The 19578-nt window shown below is 42.7% G+C and overlaps 2 protein-coding genes and 1 non-coding gene across 7 annotated transcripts in view; 2 read left to right on the top strand and 1 right to left on the bottom strand.

Moving 5' to 3' along the window:
- pdlim5a (PDZ and LIM domain 5a) overlaps window positions 1-6450 on the top strand; it is a 41284-nt gene extending 34834 nt beyond the window's left edge. For all 5 annotated transcript variants that reach the window (XM_040196164.2, XM_040196165.2, XM_040196166.2 and 2 more), the window contains 5 exons: window positions 896-1097; window positions 2616-2796; window positions 3932-4052; window positions 4221-4336; window positions 4546-6450. In XM_040196164.2, coding sequence (XP_040052098.2) covers window positions 896-1097; window positions 2616-2796; window positions 3932-4052; window positions 4221-4336; window positions 4546-4635 — 710 coding nt within the window. In that variant the 3' untranslated portion in view covers window positions 4636-6450. The remainder of the gene's footprint in view (window positions 1-895; window positions 1098-2615; window positions 2797-3931; window positions 4053-4220; window positions 4337-4545) is intronic.
- A 543-nt stretch (window positions 6451-6993) lies between these two features.
- trnam-cau (transfer RNA methionine (anticodon CAU)) lies at window positions 6994-7066 on the bottom strand. Its single transcript has one exon. It is a non-coding gene; the product is annotated as a tRNA-Met (tRNA).
- Window positions 7067-7183: 117 nt separating this feature from the next.
- bmpr1ba (bone morphogenetic protein receptor, type IBa) overlaps window positions 7184-19578 on the top strand; it is a 55393-nt gene continuing 42998 nt past the window's right edge. The window contains exon 1 of the mRNA XM_040196122.2: window positions 7184-7298. The gene's annotated coding sequence lies outside the window, so the exon portion shown is untranslated. The remainder of the gene's footprint in view (window positions 7299-19578) is intronic.

The raw sequence follows: 19578 nt of genomic DNA on the forward strand, positions 1-19578 counted from the left end.
TAATACTTCACCAAACATTGTAAACACGAGTTTATAGTCTCTAAAGCTTGATTTGAATGTTCTTCAGTACATCATGATCTGATTTGGGTAAACGATGGTTCAGTTTATAGTAAAACACAGGACAGGTTATAAACTTCCAGTGTTGGCTACCTTGTGATTGACAGGCTGCTACGATGGCGTTGTCCTGTCCGGGACTTTCCTTTTCTCCATCTGATAACTTTAACGCTGTCGCCGTGGGTTTTTAGTCCACGGAAGTCATTGTAAGATTTTTGTCACCCTCAAAAAATCTTTGTGCCTTACATCCACACTTTTGCACAAAATGCCGAACAAAAGGTTCCCCTTCTTGTACACAGCCTATGGGTTTAACCTAAAATGAATTCCTTGCATAACGTAATTGCGGCTCCATTCCTAGAACACACACCTAAACATGGCACGTTATGGAAGAGCCAAGCTCTAAAAGTAGCCCTTGCCTCCGCCGTTTGGAGATCAAGGGCCAAGCTACATGTTTAGCCAGGTGTGGTTGTGGGTTTAAGCTCAGGGAACATGTTGGTAGTCTACTTGTGTGTGTCTGTCATACTATGCCATGGGAATGTGTCAACGGTGAGGTAAACGATTCGAGGACGATTGATGGGGTGAATTCCTGGTTTTGACACCAGTAGTCAGCCAGCTGCACGCATCGCCATGACACCTGCTGGGTGTATAGACAAAGAGGGTAGAGGTCAAATAACTTACACACCTTGGAGGAAAACACAAACGCACACATGCACACACATCCTTTGTGATGATGAGTGTTCCCTATTTTGGGGTTTTCTATTTGCTTCTCCTTCCCGTTACCTTCTGTTCCTGCTTGTTTTGTATCCAATAGAACCTTTTTCCCTTCTCTCATCCTCTTCAGGTCACGGTCCGCGGACTGGTTTGATTACCCCATCTTTTGGTATGAAGGGTAATGGAAGTGCCGTTGTCCCGAGATGTCCCGTCCCATCCAGACCAGTACCTCAGCCCCACCCAAAAGACGAGGACACCCTGGTCCAGATGGCTGAACACATCCCTGCTGGGACTCGGACCCCTATGTGTGGCCACTGCAACATGGTGATCAGGTGAGGGACAGACGCCGTGGCCAATATGGCGATGTATCAACTTACACACTTCGGGACCTATGATGGGACTACGGATTGTTAACAAGTGAACTCTATGAACTTATAGGGATAATTGCATGAGCATTATTCTTGTCAGCAATCTTCAGAAAGAATATCAGGAATAAAGACTCTATGACCTCGCTCATCGGGATGGAATGATTCGGTCCCCCATGTTAAAGCTTTAAGGGAAAACAATTGACATGCATGGTGGTGGTTCTATCAGGCTCATTGCTGCCTGCACAATAATATAATGAAACAACAGGCCGTGTCTTCTAATTGTCCCAGTTCGGCACTTAAAATAATGAAATGTAACGCATCTTGCGTATATGATAGATAGAGATAGATAGATACTTTATTGATCCCTCAAGAGGGACATTTTGGTATCACAGCAGCATGTACAGAGAAGAAAATAGAATAAAAAGATACACATTATATACAATATAATAAGATAGAAATAATAAATTATTAAATTAAATATTAAAAATTAAATCTGTGTATGAAACTGTAGAGCTACAAAGATCTGACCTTAGAGTAGATAAGTTTAAGGGGTGCTACGGTGCACCTGCAGTGGATCCAACTGTGGGGATTTACAGCGTAGACACTGAAGGCAAAACACGCACACTCAATTGCTATATAGACTATGTTTGTTGTTTCCCTCTTGTTTAAATCCACCAAAGGAATTGCATACAAGCTCATACATCACTTCTTCATCCTTCTTCCTGACAAGTTCCCTTCTTCTCCTAATTGACCGCCCTGAGCCAAGTGTTATCTAACTTGGGTCACTTGACATGTCACATCACTAAGGATAATGGGCTGCTCACATGCTAGTACTATCTGAGAAAGCTCAGATAAGCGCAGCTAAGCTATTGTGTGGAGTAAATTAGTGTCTGTTGTTTTCCCACTTTACCCAATCATCAAGTGGACAGTGCCAAGGTGCTGTCGGAGGGGACGCAGAGGCCGATTAATGTCTAAACATGTTATATTTTTAAAATGTGTTCCTTATGTCTTAATGGAATACAGAAACAATCAGTTGATCAAACAATTTAGATGCTAATCATAATGTTCAGGATACACATCTTGTTCAATAACATTACCCTTTAATGGGAAAAACCGTGAAGCAGAAACATGCTGAATTTCAATGAGACACTTTACAGAATTTGGTTCCACATCCATTCATTTTTTAAACTTACCGTTTAACCATTTGCCTTCTAGTGGCTGTTTGAGGACGTGGCAATGAAAACCCAGCACACTAACTACACAACCGGGCAGCATAACTACTGCTAAGTAGTAGTTTACTTTCACTATGTACTTGCATTCATGACAAAGTACCATCGTAATGAAAGTAATTCTAACAAACAGTCATGTGTTCATTTTTTCCAGTACAGTTATTTGATAACTTCAGTTGAAAATCTAAATCTAAAAGTTGACTAACACTCTTCGTGTTGTCCCCCCCCCCCCCCCCCCCCCCCTCCCCTCCAGAGGACCCTTTTTAGTAGCAATGGGGAAATCGTGGCACAAGGAGGAATTTAACTGTGCCCACTGCCGTGTATCCCTGGCAGATACAGGCTTTGTGGAAGAACAAGGATCTGTCTACTGTGAACACTGCTATGAAGATTTCTTGGCCCCGACATGCAGCCGCTGCCAGTCCAAAGTACTGGGGGTGAGTTGGTGTGAAGCTAAGCAGAGCAGCAGTGTGTGTCGGTGTGTGTGTGTGTGTGCGTGTGTATTTGTGCAGAGGTAAAGGCTTGTTGCACTCATCAGAGATAACCGAGATGACAACAAGACCCTGGTATTTCAGTGCGAGGAAAGAAAGCATGCAGAATGTGTCGGAAGACTTTGAGGCGGGATCATCCACAGTACAGCTGATCTTTGCATCGCGTGTGCGGCTGTTTCAAACTCAACCACCTGTTTTTTAGACCGAAAGTGATAATCCTCCTGGAAGGAGGGCAAACCTATAACACAGACCTTTGTTACTTTAGTTTTTTTTGTGCTTCACAATGACTCAAGTCAAGTCAAGCCAAGTCCAATTCTTAGTCTTTACCGCTCTGTAGTTTTGTAGTCAAAGATGTTTCAGTTATTAATGCTAATTATTTTAAGTTGACATTCTACTTCTCAGGGAGAGTTTGAATAGAGGTTGATCCAACATTTAATCTGAGACACGTGTGAGGCTTTGTAACTATGGAATCCTTCGTACCTTCTTCTGACTTTTTACTTCACTGCATTAAAGCCCTATTTTATATCACTTTAAGACCACTTAATGAAGATACATTAAATGCATTGGGGTAGATCTTCAAATGCTCATATGTCCAACCTCAAACCTGCAGGATAAAAGCTTAGATGGTCCAAAGAAGAAAGGCCACGGGACATTTGTGTAGTGACCACCAATGAAGCTGAGGAATGTGGTGTATGTTCTGGTGTTGTGAGAATTGGGCTTAGAGGCCTCAAGGCTGCAGGTGTAGCTTGAACCCCGAGTGTCACGAAGCTAAAATCTCTGCTCTCATAACGGATGTGACATTCATCCCTCACACGTTCTAACCTCTTTAGCCTCTATCCCTTTCAACCCTCCATTTCTCACACATCTTCAACCAGCTTACAGCTTCTTATTAACCGATTTTCTCACTCCCTCTCCTCTAATCCTTCATTTCGGCCCACCAACTTTCCAATTATTTCCTGTCCCGTTCTCACAGTTAACGTTGGGAAAGATCTAATTTCCTTGTTGGATCACACAAAAAAACAGTACTCCTAATGAACTGCATCAGGCAGCCAACTGACCACCGTTTGCTTGTTGCTCCCAGGAGGTGATAAATGCCCTCAAACAGACGTGGCACGTCTACTGCTTTCTGTGCGCTTGCTGTCAGCAGCCAATCAGAAACAACACCTTCCACCTGGAGGACGGAGAACCATACTGTGAACAAGGTGAGTGATGACAACTACAGGCTGATTGGACACATTGATCTTTCTGAGGAGGCTGGATTGAAAGACACATGTAGCTCTCTGTTTTATTTTGCCGCCAACAATAAGGGAAGTATTGTTGTTTTGTACCCGGAAGTGTATTGAATGGCATGTTGCTTTGTCTGTGAACAGACTTCTACAGTCTGTTTGGGACCAGCTGCCGTGGCTGTGAGTTCCCCATCGAGGCTGGAGACAAGTTCCTGGAGGCCCTCGGTTACACCTGGCACGACACCTGCTTCGTCTGCACCGTAAGTGAAGGACTGCAGCATTCACAGTGAAGTTAATTGAGGGACGGCAGAGTCCGAGTCCCTAACAGTGATTTGATAAATGTGCGTTCTGGAATTTCATTCATCATTATTTATAAGGAGATCTTTTTCTGGACAACTTTACTTATTTAAAGTTTACTTCACTTCACTTCAACTTTCTGCGTGTGTTTGTGAATATATTTTTTCCTCAGTTGTGCTGCACCACGCTCGAGGGACAGACCTTCTTCTCCAAGAAAGATAAACCTCTTTGCAAGAAACATGCTCACTCACTGAAGATATGATCTCGGACTTTCATCACAACTTTCTTGCCTTACTTAGTCCCTCAGCAGGGTGGGAAGACCTCTCTATTGTTCTTGCAACAGTAAAACTCAAGCAATAATCCTACAAGCATATAGGTCAGAATAGTGAAGCATTTTCCTTTATGCAAAAGTAAACCTTTTTTTGTCTCTGGAGCGAGACCCATGTAAAGCCAGTACTCCCGTGAGGTGATTTCTACTATTAACAGCAACTAGAAAATCTGGGTTTTGACCAAATTTCACCACAAATATGGATTTTAATCTGTATGTTATTGATTCATGCATTCAATAATAGAATAGTTTTACTGCCAAATGGAGATGCTCAACAAACGCCGACATTTTGTGATTAAAATCTTTTACTTTATCCCAATCTTGATTTCTTAATCCAGTTCCCTCTGTAGTTTCTCAGGGAAACAGAAGTGAGATCATCACATTTATAATTCAGCCTACATACATGCTCCAAGTAGCCTGCTAAATAACAACGCCTGAAAGTCGACAAATGTGTGAGGAATTATACAAAACTTTGAGAAAAGAGGATGTTGGGCAATTATTTGCTGACAGATTACATTACATGCTATTTAGCTGACGCTTTTATCCAAAGTGACTTACATTGCATTTTTAACCCATGGCTCTTTACATTCTTGACCAGGGAGCAATCAGGGGTCAGGTGCCTTGCTCAGGGACACTTCAACATGGGACATGGAGCAGCCGGGGCTCAAACACTAACCTTGCGGTTCCCAGTGCTCCCTCTCTACCCCTGTTCCACCGCCAACCCAGATGTTTATTTGTGCTACTTTTAATCTTTGTGTACATTTAATTATTATTAATCTGATCGACAGCTATTAAAACAAGAAAATATCAGCCTTTCAATTTCCTGAGTCAAATGTTTGTTTTAAATAAAGGTGAGCTGGATGCACAAGTTGATGGTAAAACCTTTTACTTGTGATCAGTGCTTGGAATTATTATGATTTTCTGTATTTTTTAAATTAATTTTGTTTTCTTTTTATTGTTGTGTTAAACTTCAAATATTGATAATTTGTCATGAGTTTCAAAATAATAAGTCACATTTAATCATATACAACATTGAAGAACTTTGTCTCTTTATTCCATTGAGGACTGAACTTTCCCAAATTTGCATTATCATACATAACAAATGGATCAATATTTAACAAAATATAAAACCTGTGTTATGTTTCTATTTCCTTACTATTATTGACTGACATATCTTGAAATTTCATAGTAATTGCAGAATGTGTTAAATACATACAAATAATAGAGTGCCATAGTTAAATGAATCATATGCATATTTTATTTATTTGTCTTACTTTATTAAAAATTGCGTTCTTTAATTGTCGATTCGTTCCTCCGTCTGCTTCATAAAAGTGAGTAGCTCTTTCTGTTGTGGTCTTCAGGTAATATGTAATCAGTGTATTTTTTTATGTAATAGAAATGGAAACATCTTGACTGACAATATATGTCTACCTGTTTGAGTAACCAGGCTTTTCCTTTTCAGGGAATGCGTTGTGCAGTAAATATCCGTTTTGAGTATCAACGTGTTGACTTGGAGATACTTACTTTTTATTATGGTTGAGGGGAACACTTCTTTGTCTTTTGTGTTTAGTTTTCAAACAACACAGCAAATGGCAACAGAACTCACTGGGTTTTAGGGTATAAGAAAAAAGGAGGCAAGTACAGTGTGTACTAATAATCAAACATGCAGGGGGGGCTTAATGTCACCTAAAAAGCTGTTAAATCTTATCTGATTTGTTTAATAAATACTACTTGTCTGAACCCCCAAAATATATATCCTGTGTGGCCTTATGTTTGCTTTCTTCTCAGTCAGTTTAGTACTATTTTTACTTACAAAACTTACTGCATTGATTGAAAAAAACACTTCATGAATATCTCCTTTCCCATTGCCTTAATCTCTATTTTGTTATCACGTGTCCATGGACCACCATCTGCTGAAACTATTTAAAATGTATTCTGTTATTATGGGCTTTCAAATGTTTTATTTGTTAGAAAGTGGGCGGGGCTAAATGGAAAGAGAGATGGGGTTATGAGTAAATTTCTGCAGGAAAATAACTTCAGGCCTGCAAACGCATGGCTGAGATATTTGGAGATGATTTGACAAGATGCTTTGCAGATCGGTTGGATTTCCAGGTCACCTCTTCCCTCAGAGCCACTTATATGAGTTTTGACAGTTATTCCGTCAACCGTCTGGACAACCCATCGTGCTATTGTTTTCAAGGGTATTATAGAAAACATTATTACTGGTTAGATAGGGCTTCTTTAATTGTTAGAGAAAATTGTTTAAGATGATACAGCCTCAGAAAAAAAACGTGCCCCGTGTGAGGCTCGAACTCACGACCTTCAGATTATGAGACTGACGCGCTGCCTACTGCGCCAACGAGGCTCTACGTAACACCCGCGCGATTTGAAAATAAAATACCTTTTTCGTCTCTCTCTCTCTCTCTCTCTCTCTCTCTCTCTCTCTCTCTCTCTCTCTCTCTCTCTCTCTCTCTCTCTCTCTCTCTCTCTCTCTCTCTCTCTCTCTCTCTCTCTCTGTCGTGAAGAGGCACCGATCCGTCCGCAGCATTTCGAGTGCTGCAATCTCATCTCCATCAAACGAAGGGAGGAGGCAGAAGGTGAGTTAGCACTTCTAGTAAAAGCGGCAAACTCTTTACGCGGTATCACTTTTCCTATGTTTGTTTTTAATCGCGACTGTTTGCGAACACCTTCGGAAGCTTTTTTCCGTCGTTATTCTGGTTCGCGTGTAGAAAAGTTTCAGTGATATTGATTTTGAATAATCCGCATATCAGCATCATGTGTCCCGTTCGCGCTACGCTACCTTTCCCCGCGGTGAGCATGCATTACTGAACGTCACATGCGGCGTGTTTAAGGCTGTGAATGTATGTACTTGATCAATTTGTCGTCCATGTGTATTCATATAGTACTAAAGGTAGTGCTTATATCTGTTCAAGCTATTTTAAGAAACAACATGAAGAGTAGTAACTTTTGTTTTATAGTTTCGTGGTAATACGTACAAAAAAACCACATCACAGCTGGATGGACCTATATAGTTGTGACAGTAAATAAGTGCATTACAGACCTTGATGTTTGGAAAACTTAAAATCCACTAACTTTCAGTCAATTTAGAGTCCAACAGTCACGTGACTTAAGTTCTGTCTGTCAAGGTTTCTTTCTTATTGGGGAGATATGGCGTTTCATATTGTAGTAGCGAAGACTCTCCCTTTCATTCTCGAGACCTGGTCAAGTGAGCCCCCCCTTCTTCAAGAGCTCAAGAAAGCAGAAAAAAAATGAACCCCGACACAGCCTCCAGCGCAGCATGACCTACAACCCGGTATTCCCCATACACCCCGTTTATACACACACACACACACACACACAAGCCAACGCTCCCTCCAGTAACCAGGTCCAGGTGTTTGTCAGTGTGGGTTATGACAATAGTAAATCTGCATGTGTGTGTGTGTGTACGTGTGCACATGAGCAAGCATGTGTGAATGTAGATCCAGATGGACGCCGTGGCTCCAAATCTTACCTCACCTCATCTGAAGGGGGTCCGGGGGGGCGGCGGCGGCAGCACCGGGGAACCACGCAGGAAAACTCCCAGCGAACTATACGAATGAGAGGAGCAGACGTCCAGACGTGTGCGTGCTGGCGTGTGTTCATACTGTATTCTGGGTTTGTCGATCTAATAAGTATGAGGGGTTGTTTGGGCCTCACGAGGTACAGCGCTCTCATTTAGGTCAGCGACACATCACGCAAATCTGAGAAACGGCTTCATTCTCCACCGGCTGTGTAATTGAGTTTCACATAGCAGCTGGAAACAGAACCTTTCGCTCATTTTCTGTTGCTATTATTTGTGTGTGAGAGAGAGGGAATCAGAGTGAGCGGTTCAGACTGTGAAGAGCTTCAGACACGTCGCGACGACAGACAAGGTGCCTGAGTCTTGGTGCTGGAATCCCAGATAACGTTGACGGTGCTTAATCTACGTGCCAAGAATAGCAAAATTTGTCAAAATAGAGTAAACTTGTGTCTGATGATGAGTGGCTTGGGGATACAGTTAAAGGGTGGATAGCAATGCACGAGGGCCCTATGGAGCAATATTCACTCTCACGAGGTCTGATGGATTTATTCAAATCCAAATGAAAAAAATGCATTTTTCACATACAAACATATTAAAATAATCTGTAGACCAATTATGAAGCCCCCAAAAAGTTGACTTTTCAAGTTTGCACAACAATGACCACAATTGTTCCAAGATTTCCCGAAATGTGTCGGGTTGTTGACGTTTCCCAGCTGATCCTGCGATGGTTGCGTAGAGAGAGACCCTTACTTTGTAAATGGTGACCCGACTTAAGCAGGTGAATCTGATCACAGTCCCTGCATTGTTTCTGTGGAGGTAAAACTAAATCTAAAGAAGAGCGTTGATCATCAACGAGACCCCAGGGCCGACATTAAGGAGCGTAACAGCCATGTGAACCCGGGGGCTGCTTGTCGTGCCTCGCTAATATCCAATTTCCCCAACTCAGCGATGGATAACAATCAAAAACAGAGCCTGAGGCCTTCGGCTCAAAGATCCATCTATCCTTTTTAATTACAGTGTCAATTTGATTTGTATGAACGTTTCAGCATTTAACTTCACCGGAGTCATGGAGCACCGGGTGTTTTCGAAAGGTTTCCACGGGTCTTGAACATTATTAAAAGCTTAAAGAGGAGGCAATAAATAATGAAGACGGCATGCAGTATTGAGTAAAATAAAACTGCCGTAGGCCGCCATCAGTGCAGTAAAGACACGAGCTGTCTCTCGCAAACGGATCCTGATACATTTGTTCAGATTTATTAAAGTTTATTATTATTATTTTCTGAAGGTGATACCTCCTCCTAAGTTCTCGGTGCTGTAAGGTACACGGTGTTTGATAAAACGCTCGCTCGGCGGTCTGAAAAAGCCCAAGCATGTTTTCTCCCCTTTAGAAATCCAATGAATGGGGACACATGTTCATCCTACGTGCATTTCTAATGGAAAATTACCAAATTTTCTTCAAGAAAGTAGAATGAAATGTGTGCGTCCACGTATGTGTGACATATTTGTCTCCACACACATGGATCCCATCCGGTCTCCACGGTTATCCTCCTGGTGAGTTAAACGTTTGATCATTCCCTCTTTAGATGGAAACTGCCATCCCTGCGTTTGACACGTTCAAAGCTTGAAGACCATTTTGAACTGAGCATCGCACAGTTTACTCCTGGGATTTACTCAGCAAACAAACAGCTACACAAACACATGCTTTCCTGCAACAGCATCCGTGTTGCTGACGTACTGTGACGCTCTGCTGCGGCCGCACGCAGATCGGACCCTTTTTTTTTTTATCCGCCCGCAGCAGCTAGAATTCAATATAATCAATGCAACTGTGCACACTGGCTATTTGCAATATTTATTTGTCCTTTCAAAGTCTTAAGCAGGCGGTTGAATTGCATTTGGCCCTGTTCACACTGCAGTACTAGTTCGTCAGTCTACTACCATCTATTGTATGGTGCATTTCTTTAGATACTCCTGTGTGTAAAAAAAAAGGTGCTTATTAGTGGAGGACGTGAGTTGCAGAGACGAGATGTGATCTCACAGGAAATGCTGCTACCGGCTTGACGTCTCTGTTGTTAGATGAATGATGATGAAGACACTGATATGGCCGGTATGCAGAAGGAGATAAACCAAAGACGCTCTCACAGCAGCAGTCGTGTGCATGTGTGAATGTTCTCTGTCTTGTAAGATAATGACGTGAAGATCTCAGGGTTTTTTAAATTCAGGTGCATATATAATGCGGATGAAGATGTGACTTTACGTGCACGTCCCTGCTCAGTCTCATTATCCTAATCTTCATCTCCATTACTCCCCTGTTCCCCCTCAGGGCGGACATTCACGATGGAGTTATTCTATCCTGGTGCTCTGTAATTCTCACAGGGCACACAGTTCAGCCACTCCTCCCCCCCCCGGTCTTCCCCTCTTCTTTTCTTTTGAATGACGCGAAAACGACGCAGCGTCACCGCTTTTAGAAACAGCACGAGGAAACCTTACAGCCGCTTACCTGCTAATTTGGGATGGATCCGGGAGAAAACAGTTGCTGTGACAAAACCTTCTGGCTAAACTGAGGCACGGCAAAGGTTAATTGCATGAAAGAGGTTTAAATTATGATTTATTAGCTTGGCGAATAGCCCACAGAATCTGTTAAGGCGTGTGTCCCACAGGACGGATGTTGAATCATACGACCAGCCAGCTTGTGATCTCATGATTCTTGTTATTTTTTTTCCTCACTCCTCTATAATTCACACAGGTTGCCCAACACAGACCCTCCTCTTTAGGTTCTTTCCTCTTTGTTCTGCACCCGGTATGCACGTGCAAGGTAATTCACGCTAATCTCTCATCACCTTTTGTCGTTTGTTTCATCCCTTTTATTCCATATATGACTTTGTACATTTCAGTGACGTGTGTGTTGTTGATAAGAACATCCCTGATCACACCAGCATGAACAGGTTGAGCCCCGAAGGCGCTTTAACTCGCACAGGGTTTCGCTTTGAACTGTGAGGCTGCTCTGTATCTGGCAGACCACAGCTCTGTCTCCTTGTGTTTGGTTTGGCTCATTCCGACCTAAAGTAATCACCAGGCCTGCAGTTCACCCAGGGGAGAGACAGGGAGAGACAGGGAGAGAGAGAGAGAGAGAGAAATGATGGAGCGATGAGTGGGGGGACTAAAGAAAAGTAGATATCCATCTGGATCCACTTTTGTACAATTTCATCTCCCCCTGCCCTCCAAACCCGAGACTCCCGAATTGCATGGTGCCTCCTTTGAGGTGCCACTCTATCAATGAATGGAAGAAACATTTGTCAACGACCAACTGTCATTGTTTAAGTTTAGGGAAGTGGCTTCACCTCCGGGTCTAGACGTTCTCTCACTGCCCAAAACTTGTATTACAGCGTCTACACGCAGAAAAGGCCTTCGTTTCAACACTTTATCTAGATTAAACAGAACATAATGAATCCTTAATTAGCATTACTGACACACAGTTGCAACAAGTATCAGTTTTTAAATTCTTTTTTTTTTTTCCAGATAACTTTAAGTTGTGGCTTTGCCGAGTTAGTTTTCAAAAAGTCAGAGAGTAAAAGTCAGACCGATTGATGGAAAACCCAGAAGATGAGATGTGAAAAGCAAATTCACCGTTCAGTTATTTGTTTCTTAAGCCGCGCCTGCGGTCACAGCAAAACGCAATATCGTTACACGCGCGGGGGGGCTGTTACTTTGACCAAGCATTCAGGAAACCAGTATACAGATGTTGCTGATGTACAAAGAAGCATGTGACTCACAGTAACAGTTAAAGGTATTGTAGTTGTAGTTGCTTCTTTATCTCGTGGTCTGTGTCCTTCGCGGTCTTTGACTGACTCGTCCTATTGTCCTCCAAAAAGCGTGACTTCGGGTCAGGAATGATGAATGGCTTTGTTTGATTTGTGCAGATGTGTCTTTGGCCAAGGATTAGGGTTTGTAATGTGTATAATCAAACTCGGAAGCCACTCGTTATTCTCATTCTCTCTCCTCTGTCTAACGGCCGTCCGTCTGCTGCTGCAGACACCTTGTTTTCTGCTTCACCTCCAATAACCTGATGCCTCTGACACTGTGCTCGCGTTGCCTTTGCGGTTACCACCTTCCCATTGTTCCTAAATTCCTGATGAACTCGTCACTGTATTTTCCAACGTCATGATTTCAGAGTAATTCAATCCGATATGTAACAAATCCAATTTTGCTGCAGAGACAGTGAGTCTTATGCACGTGAAATCAAATCTCGAGGGGACTGTTTCTTCACTTACGTGTCTGGTGGATTTATACATTTCCATCTCACAAGCAAATCAAAATGTGAAGCACGCCTCTGGGAGTTTTTGCGTTGTGTCATCAGCAACACTGTAATGCCAGTTGGATACGTTTATTGATGGATAAACGATGGATGCAGCAAAGGTGGCGAAATCTGCTACATGAAAGAATATTTCTTGGCGTTGTGCGTATTTTCTGTGGTGACTAACGATGAGTTTGATTGGAGACTGATAACAGGAAGTAAATGTGAGGCTTACAGAAAATCGATATCATATCAGGCCAGACACTGTTGGAGGAGGGCTGTGGTTTTGCCGATTTGATTAGGTGATATAAAAAAAAAGGAAATGACCTGATGCCAAATCCGCTCTTCCAGATCAGGGGGACAGCACGATCCAGAATGAGAAAGATATTTAGAGCAACAGCGTCCAAGAGAAGCCAGATGTCCCTCACTTAACAGGTCCCTGTTGGTTCCCCAACCAAACACCATCAAGCAGATGGCTCGATATTAGCTCAGCATCACACACATCATATTATCCTGCAGAAAAACGACCACTCTCACTCCGACTAGCATCTCTCTGGGTTTACCTTCATAAGAGTTGTGCTTGCATACACGCATATTTGCACCACATGCTCACTGGTTTTATATACATCGTGATGTGCTGGGAGCAGTGTTTTTACAAGTCAAAGCCCCTGAACTGTGTCCCCTCAGCTTCCTGCTTGAAAAACACAAAATCCCTGCACTTCTTAGCCGCTATATGTTATGTTCTGAGTTTCATAGCTGGCTTGTCTACTCGGCAACAGTAGCAGATGACACAGGACATAGTTGAGCGGGAGCTAAAAGGTTAAGAGCATGGACCAGGTTTTACTTAAGACTCTTTGGTAGCTGAAGTATATAACATCTCTTCCACGATTGTTACAAAATGAAATGCAGCCACTTTTAAAACGTAAAAAGTTGATACACAAAAGGCAAATGATTCTTTGTTAGTTCTTCTAAATCTTGTAACCTTCGTCCATTCTTTTTTTCAACCCTTCAAATCTCTGCACTCTGTTGAATCTAGTCCGCGAGTAACCAGGAAAGTGGCTTTAATGTGGGTTTACACTAGTAAAAGATAAGGTAATAAGACGGGGAATGCCGGGTTGTCAGAGGCTGCCTTTCTCCAAGAAGCACACACAATAAAGAACATTGAGCTTTGCAGTGTCGCCGCTGGGTTCAGGTTCTAGCTAATCAACGATGCACACAGCCGTGACTGTTCTGTTCCAGGGGACTGGAGATGGAGGGAGGGAGGGAGGGAGGGAGGTGGGGAGGGAGAGAGGGAGAGAGGGCGAGCGGACAGGATGAGGGTCCTTCCTGAAATGGAGGAATGAGGGTAGAGGGCAGGAGAGAGCTCGTGCGGTTGCGTGATTGAGGCGTGTGTGTTCATGAGCCTCAGCGACTGTCTTTCTGCCTGTGCAGATCTCAGGGGCCCCTGTGTGTGTGTGTGTGTGTGTGTGTGTGTGTGGTAATTATACGTGTAGATGAACAAAGTATGTCAGTGGTACCAAGTCACTTAATAGTGGAGAGTTAAGTGAGTCGTGTTTCTGAGACTTTGCTATAATCACTATCAGATGTCTCGGTGGAGGAGAGGAACATACGGTAAGAGAAAGAGCGCTATTGTGTGTGTGTGTGTGTGTGTGTGTGAATAAGATTAAACAAAGAAGGAATGAATGGAAGAGGGACAGATAGACGGAAATAGGTGTTGTATAGCTGCTGTTTGTTTATGAAAAGGAATGCTTACATAATACACACTTAAGCCAAACAGATGAATGCATTTATTCACGAGCAACTTTAACCTGCCTGTTCTGCTGCACCTCTCCACTCAGTTTCATGTCTACACGCCAAAACAGCAGTGCATTTTGGGGATGACGTTATCTGCTGTGTCGGTGCTTAAATAAGTATCTCAGACTCATGATAATAAAGGTATTTTAGATTTTTTAGCCTACTTGTCAAACTCTTTATAAAAGTTCAATTTGGCTATCCGATGAGTAGAATAAATATCTCATCATTACACAAAACTGTTCATCACTCGGCTGCTGAATCTGGAATCTCGTGGGTGGCATGTTTAGTTTTCCTGCATATAAAGGTGTGTTGCAGCAATTGAGTGTGAAGCTCTACTTGCATGCAGCGAGGCCGTGTCCTAATCACTGTCAGATGGTGGACAGAGTCCTCGCGTCTGGAGCCATTTACGAGGCCTGCCTCTGCCTGAAGGGGGAGAAAGGGGGGAGAAAAGGGGGAGAAGGGGGGGAATCCACCGAAGGACGCTGTCCTTTGTTGTGAGATGGGAAATAGGTAGCAAATGATGGAGAATTAGTGGTCAACCAACAGGTTTTATATGACAAAATGATGTTGAAATGTCATTTCACTTTGAATTAGGTCACATTTTGATTGTTTCTGAGCTATAAAAAGCACTTATGATTGCACTTTGAACACATCGCCTTTCATGCCAAAACTTGAGTTAACACACATGTGGTTTTATTTTGGCATAAACAAAGCAGTTTAATTAACAACATTTCTTAATAATAAGTAATTAGAATGATTAAAACTTTCTAATTCAAAGTACATGTTATAGCTAATAGGTACAACGTGTTTTCCTGCTCCAGCTTTCCTGATTTGTCACAAGGCCACAGCAATGACAGTGACTTTACTTCTACACATCTACCACCTGCGCCAGGACGACGTGGCGATGCTACTTGCTGTAGCTGCGACTCTGCAGAATAACAAGTCTGCAGCATTCTCAGAGTTTTGGCACGCGCCCGCTACGCACCCTCCTCACCGAGGAACAGATGATGGGTTTGCGACAGCACTTGCAGGCTTCTGAGAAGCTGCGGAGACCAAACGGGCGCCGTTCTGCAGAACGAATCCAAAATCAATATGTGGAGGTCAATATTGATATCAACGAATGCCAAAAAATACATACATTTTAAAAGTTAGACAGTAATCTATTTGGGGGACTGCTTTTTCCATGTGTGGCTTCCACACTAACTGGCCTCCATCCGTGATTCATGTTGTGTGACTGTTTTCCTTTTACCAGTGATGTTACTGCTCTTAAATTGTAAATGTTCTCCCTGCGAGGAACTCGACTCGGCTTTGTTGTTGGACCTCCCGTCATTTCACAAACTGGCAGGAAAAAGAATAAATAGTTTTGAGACGAGGCACACGTCTATGAAATAGTAAAAAGAATTCATTTGGCCAACTTTCCTATTCTGTTTTAAGATGTAATAAGCTGAGACTGCAACAGACCAACATGCAGGGCTCTAATGAGTGAACGTAAACTCATCAGAGGCATGTCCAAGAAAATAGAAATGCAATATTCAACATGCAGCTGGTTAAATCTGTGAACGTTTAAAAAATAGCCCACGTTAAGTTTTTGATATATTTCCTCACTCTTCAATGCACTTGCAGGACCTGTGAAAATTGACATGTATTTGGGCAGGTGTCTGCGTCTTACTGTTATCAGCAACTGTGCTGTAATGCAGCTTCACCTTCAGCTACTTTTTTCTGTTCCGGCTATAAAGCGCGTGTATCGATTAGGAAATGCGGCAATGGTTGTTTTGGCATGAAATGCTTTTCTCGGTGAGTCTTGTCATCCAGGCTTGGTTAGCAGGGAGGCTTCTGTGCCAAGCGGATCTCATGAGCAGATTGCAAACCTTTTCCTGACCCTCTAGAAATGTGTGTAATTAAGCAATGAAAACTTGTTTGTGGTGCACAACCAGGCCTTCTGCTGCAGGAAATTAAGGATAATCTGGAAGCTGTGGACGCTATTTGTTGCCACAAGGCGTTCTCAGGGTGAAGAGGCTCTACTTGAAGATTTGTTTTCATCCCGTATGAATTAGTTCTGCGTGTTTTGCCCTGACCGTGCCCTTCCTACCTCTTTTTTATTGTCTGCTGCTGTCTGCTTTTCCTCCGGGCTGGGAGGAGATTATGTGTGTTTGTGTGTGTGCTTCTGCGTCTGTCCACAGCTAATCTCACATACTACTGGACCCATTAGCCACTTTATTCATGACCAAATGCTCAAAGATGTTTTTGAACAAAACTATTTCAGTTATCGTTTTTAGTGTCAGTATGCAAGTCATGCACGGCAAGCTGCAAACATCTCAGCCAGTAGTGTTCTCGATCTATTTTCCCATCAACTCATGGTCCTCATGGTAGTTTGATTGTGTGTGTGGTTGAGTGAGAGAGGGATGCGTTCTCAGCAGGTGCTGGCGATAGTAGCATCTAGTAGTGGCATCTAAGCGGTAAATGCTATTTTGCAAAATGTAGAAGGACCTGTTTATTATATATGAATTCACATCTCATCCATGCGTGCATTGCCAGAAAAATTGAGTTGACGTCGACACCAATGAGATGTTATTAAGTGGCGAGTCTGCACGGCGATGCTGCATGTTGCGCAAATGTGCATCATTTTGTGCAACGCTGATTGAGATATATGATGTGTTGAATGATGGTTTGATGATGGTTGTCTATCTCTACGAAATGGACACATGTGTTTATTTAACTTGTATATACACACAACAGAACGGAACTTCCCGTCACAGCAACATGTGCACGTGGTGGAAAGGCAGCTGATTTATTGATTAATTTAACGCTACTGGCACTTTCTAATTTAAGGAACTGAAATGAATGTAATTATTTCACAAAAGCCACGTAAGCAAATGAATCTCTAATTGCTGACCATAATCACATTATAATATCCTTGTAATCACGGCTGCTGCTCAACTTCAAAGGGATCTAAAAACTATAATTTCCCTTAGTTTTGTTGTTTTGTAATGATTTATTGCATGACCAATTTAGGAGCATCTGATATTTCGATTGCTTGACTCATTCTTTAGGTATTTCAGTCCGACCGGGTCAGGTTGGAAGGGCCCCACATATTAGATTTTATTACAGAGCAGTGAGTGGGTCTGCTGTACGGGATAAGCAAAGGAATCTGTAGCAGCCGCTTGGTGCATCTACGTTTTGGAACCAGAAAAGTAATTGTGAAAATGTTTAAAGATCACAGTTGAACTTGATGTTCATTTTTTTAAATATAAAAAATTGACTTACACCAGAGCGAGTTAGATTTTATTCCATTTAGAATCCCGTATCAACTAATATCGCTGTTGAAATGTGACCTTGCCCGGATTCAGAGTGAACCACCTGAACTTCCTGGAAGAGATTTTCTAACTGATTTAAGACACGAGCGCTTGATTCCCCCAGATTTACTCAGGAGGAGCATGTGATGGTGGTTCATGGGGGCTGTGCTTCGCTATGCCGTCAAGTGTGTTTGTTGTTTTCGTGAAATAAAAAGCTCATTTAACTGAACAGGACCTCTGTATAAATGCTTGAGTATAATAAGCAAAGACATCTTTTTCTTTTTTAAGGGACGAAAAAGGAAAAGTCTGTTGAAACATTCAAACCACGCACGTTGATTTTGCACACGGCGAAAAAGACTTGGTGAGCAGGCAGGTACAAACATTTGTTCCTTGTTGTGAGTCTCCAGGTAGAGAAGGTGCATACTGAGGCGAACATAGAGCCAGTAATGAGTCATATCCTTCAAACTGCTGTTCTCCATCCCAGACACCTCCTAAAACTCTTCGCTTCAGTGACCTACGCACACACACACACACAGACTGTCACCGCTCTAACCTGTTCATGACTCCATACTGCACTTCACACCTCTGCGGGTGTTTTCTGGGGAAACACATCACGTCAGTCACCGACGTCAGCATGTCAATCAAAGTTCTGCAAGCACAGTTGACGTTTTCAGGCAGGTGGAGCCAGCCGGGGTGGTCTGCAGACGCTGGCTGACGGGGTACACTTTTGGTGTGTGTACCTTTGTGGGCTGTCATCAGGTCGCAGTATGAGTAAGAAAGAAAAACTAAAAGCAACAAATGGTACCGACTGGGCAGATGTTGGGGCGGCACCTGTGACCAAATGGAAATGAGGACATTCAATTATAAGAATGTTATCTATTATCTGCATTGGAAACAGTATCTATATTATGTTGGAGTTGACTCCTTGAAGCCTTCCTGTTTAGTGCTGCCGCCGTTTGCAAATAGACTGGGAATGTTTTTCATTTAAAAAGAAAACATGAACAGCCTTGACTCTGTGTATCACTTATCTCTAAAATTGCCAAATTAAACTATGAGTGTGGGTCTATGTGTGTGTGTGTGTGTGTGTGTTTGTGTGTACATGTACGGAAGCCCTGTGCAATTTTAATATAACATGTAACATATATAACATATAACAAGTTAAATGAAGCCTATTTGTCTGTGATCAGGTTCCCGGTTGGATTTTACAGACCATACGACTTGTTCAGTTCAGTTCTAATGCCGGACTCCCTCCTCTCTCTCTAACACATTCCACCCCCAATAAATAAGACTTTAACATATTCCACTGTGGGGATGAAGGATAAAAGCGCTCCCCCTCCTTGTGTGTTGCACTGCGAGCTTCTCTTTCCGTGCATCCGTCCCGCTGGCTGTGCTCGTCAGGCTGATTCTGAGAAACTAAAGGTAGTTTGGCTCCTATTTGCATTAAAGCAGTCTGCTCCAAAACGCTTCGGTTTGGTTAAATACAGATTAAAAAAATCATATATATAGTTCTGTGTATGTTTAATTAGGTATAATTATGTGACGATTCTAATGAAGCGAGATAATAAGCTGCTAAATGCTCCGCTATGTGAACTGTGACTGCTTTTGGGCACTCAGAAGGTTGTGTGCGTTCTTCAAGTCTTTCTTTCACAAAATGAGGTGTCGGTTGGATCCAAATAATGACAGATACAACTGTAACGATTTACGTGCTGTGCTACACAGCAAACTGGACTCGATTAAGTTTGGATCAGTGTTGCTGTCGATGTGGAGGGCCTGGACGTTGAGCATCGAGCGCACAGCCAGGTAGACCTGCAACAGGTTTATACGGGATCCAGGGACTTTTACTGTATGAAAGGTGAGGACGTGTGTGTGTGTGTGTTTGAGACCACCTGACAGAAGCGCCTGTGAGAGCAGCAGTGTGTGAGCGTGGGGTACAAGTCCAG

This window comes from Gasterosteus aculeatus, chromosome 13, assembly GCF_964276395.1.
Source record: "Gasterosteus aculeatus chromosome 13, fGasAcu3.hap1.1, whole genome shotgun sequence".
Taxonomy (NCBI): domain Eukaryota; kingdom Metazoa; phylum Chordata; class Actinopteri; order Perciformes; family Gasterosteidae; genus Gasterosteus; species Gasterosteus aculeatus.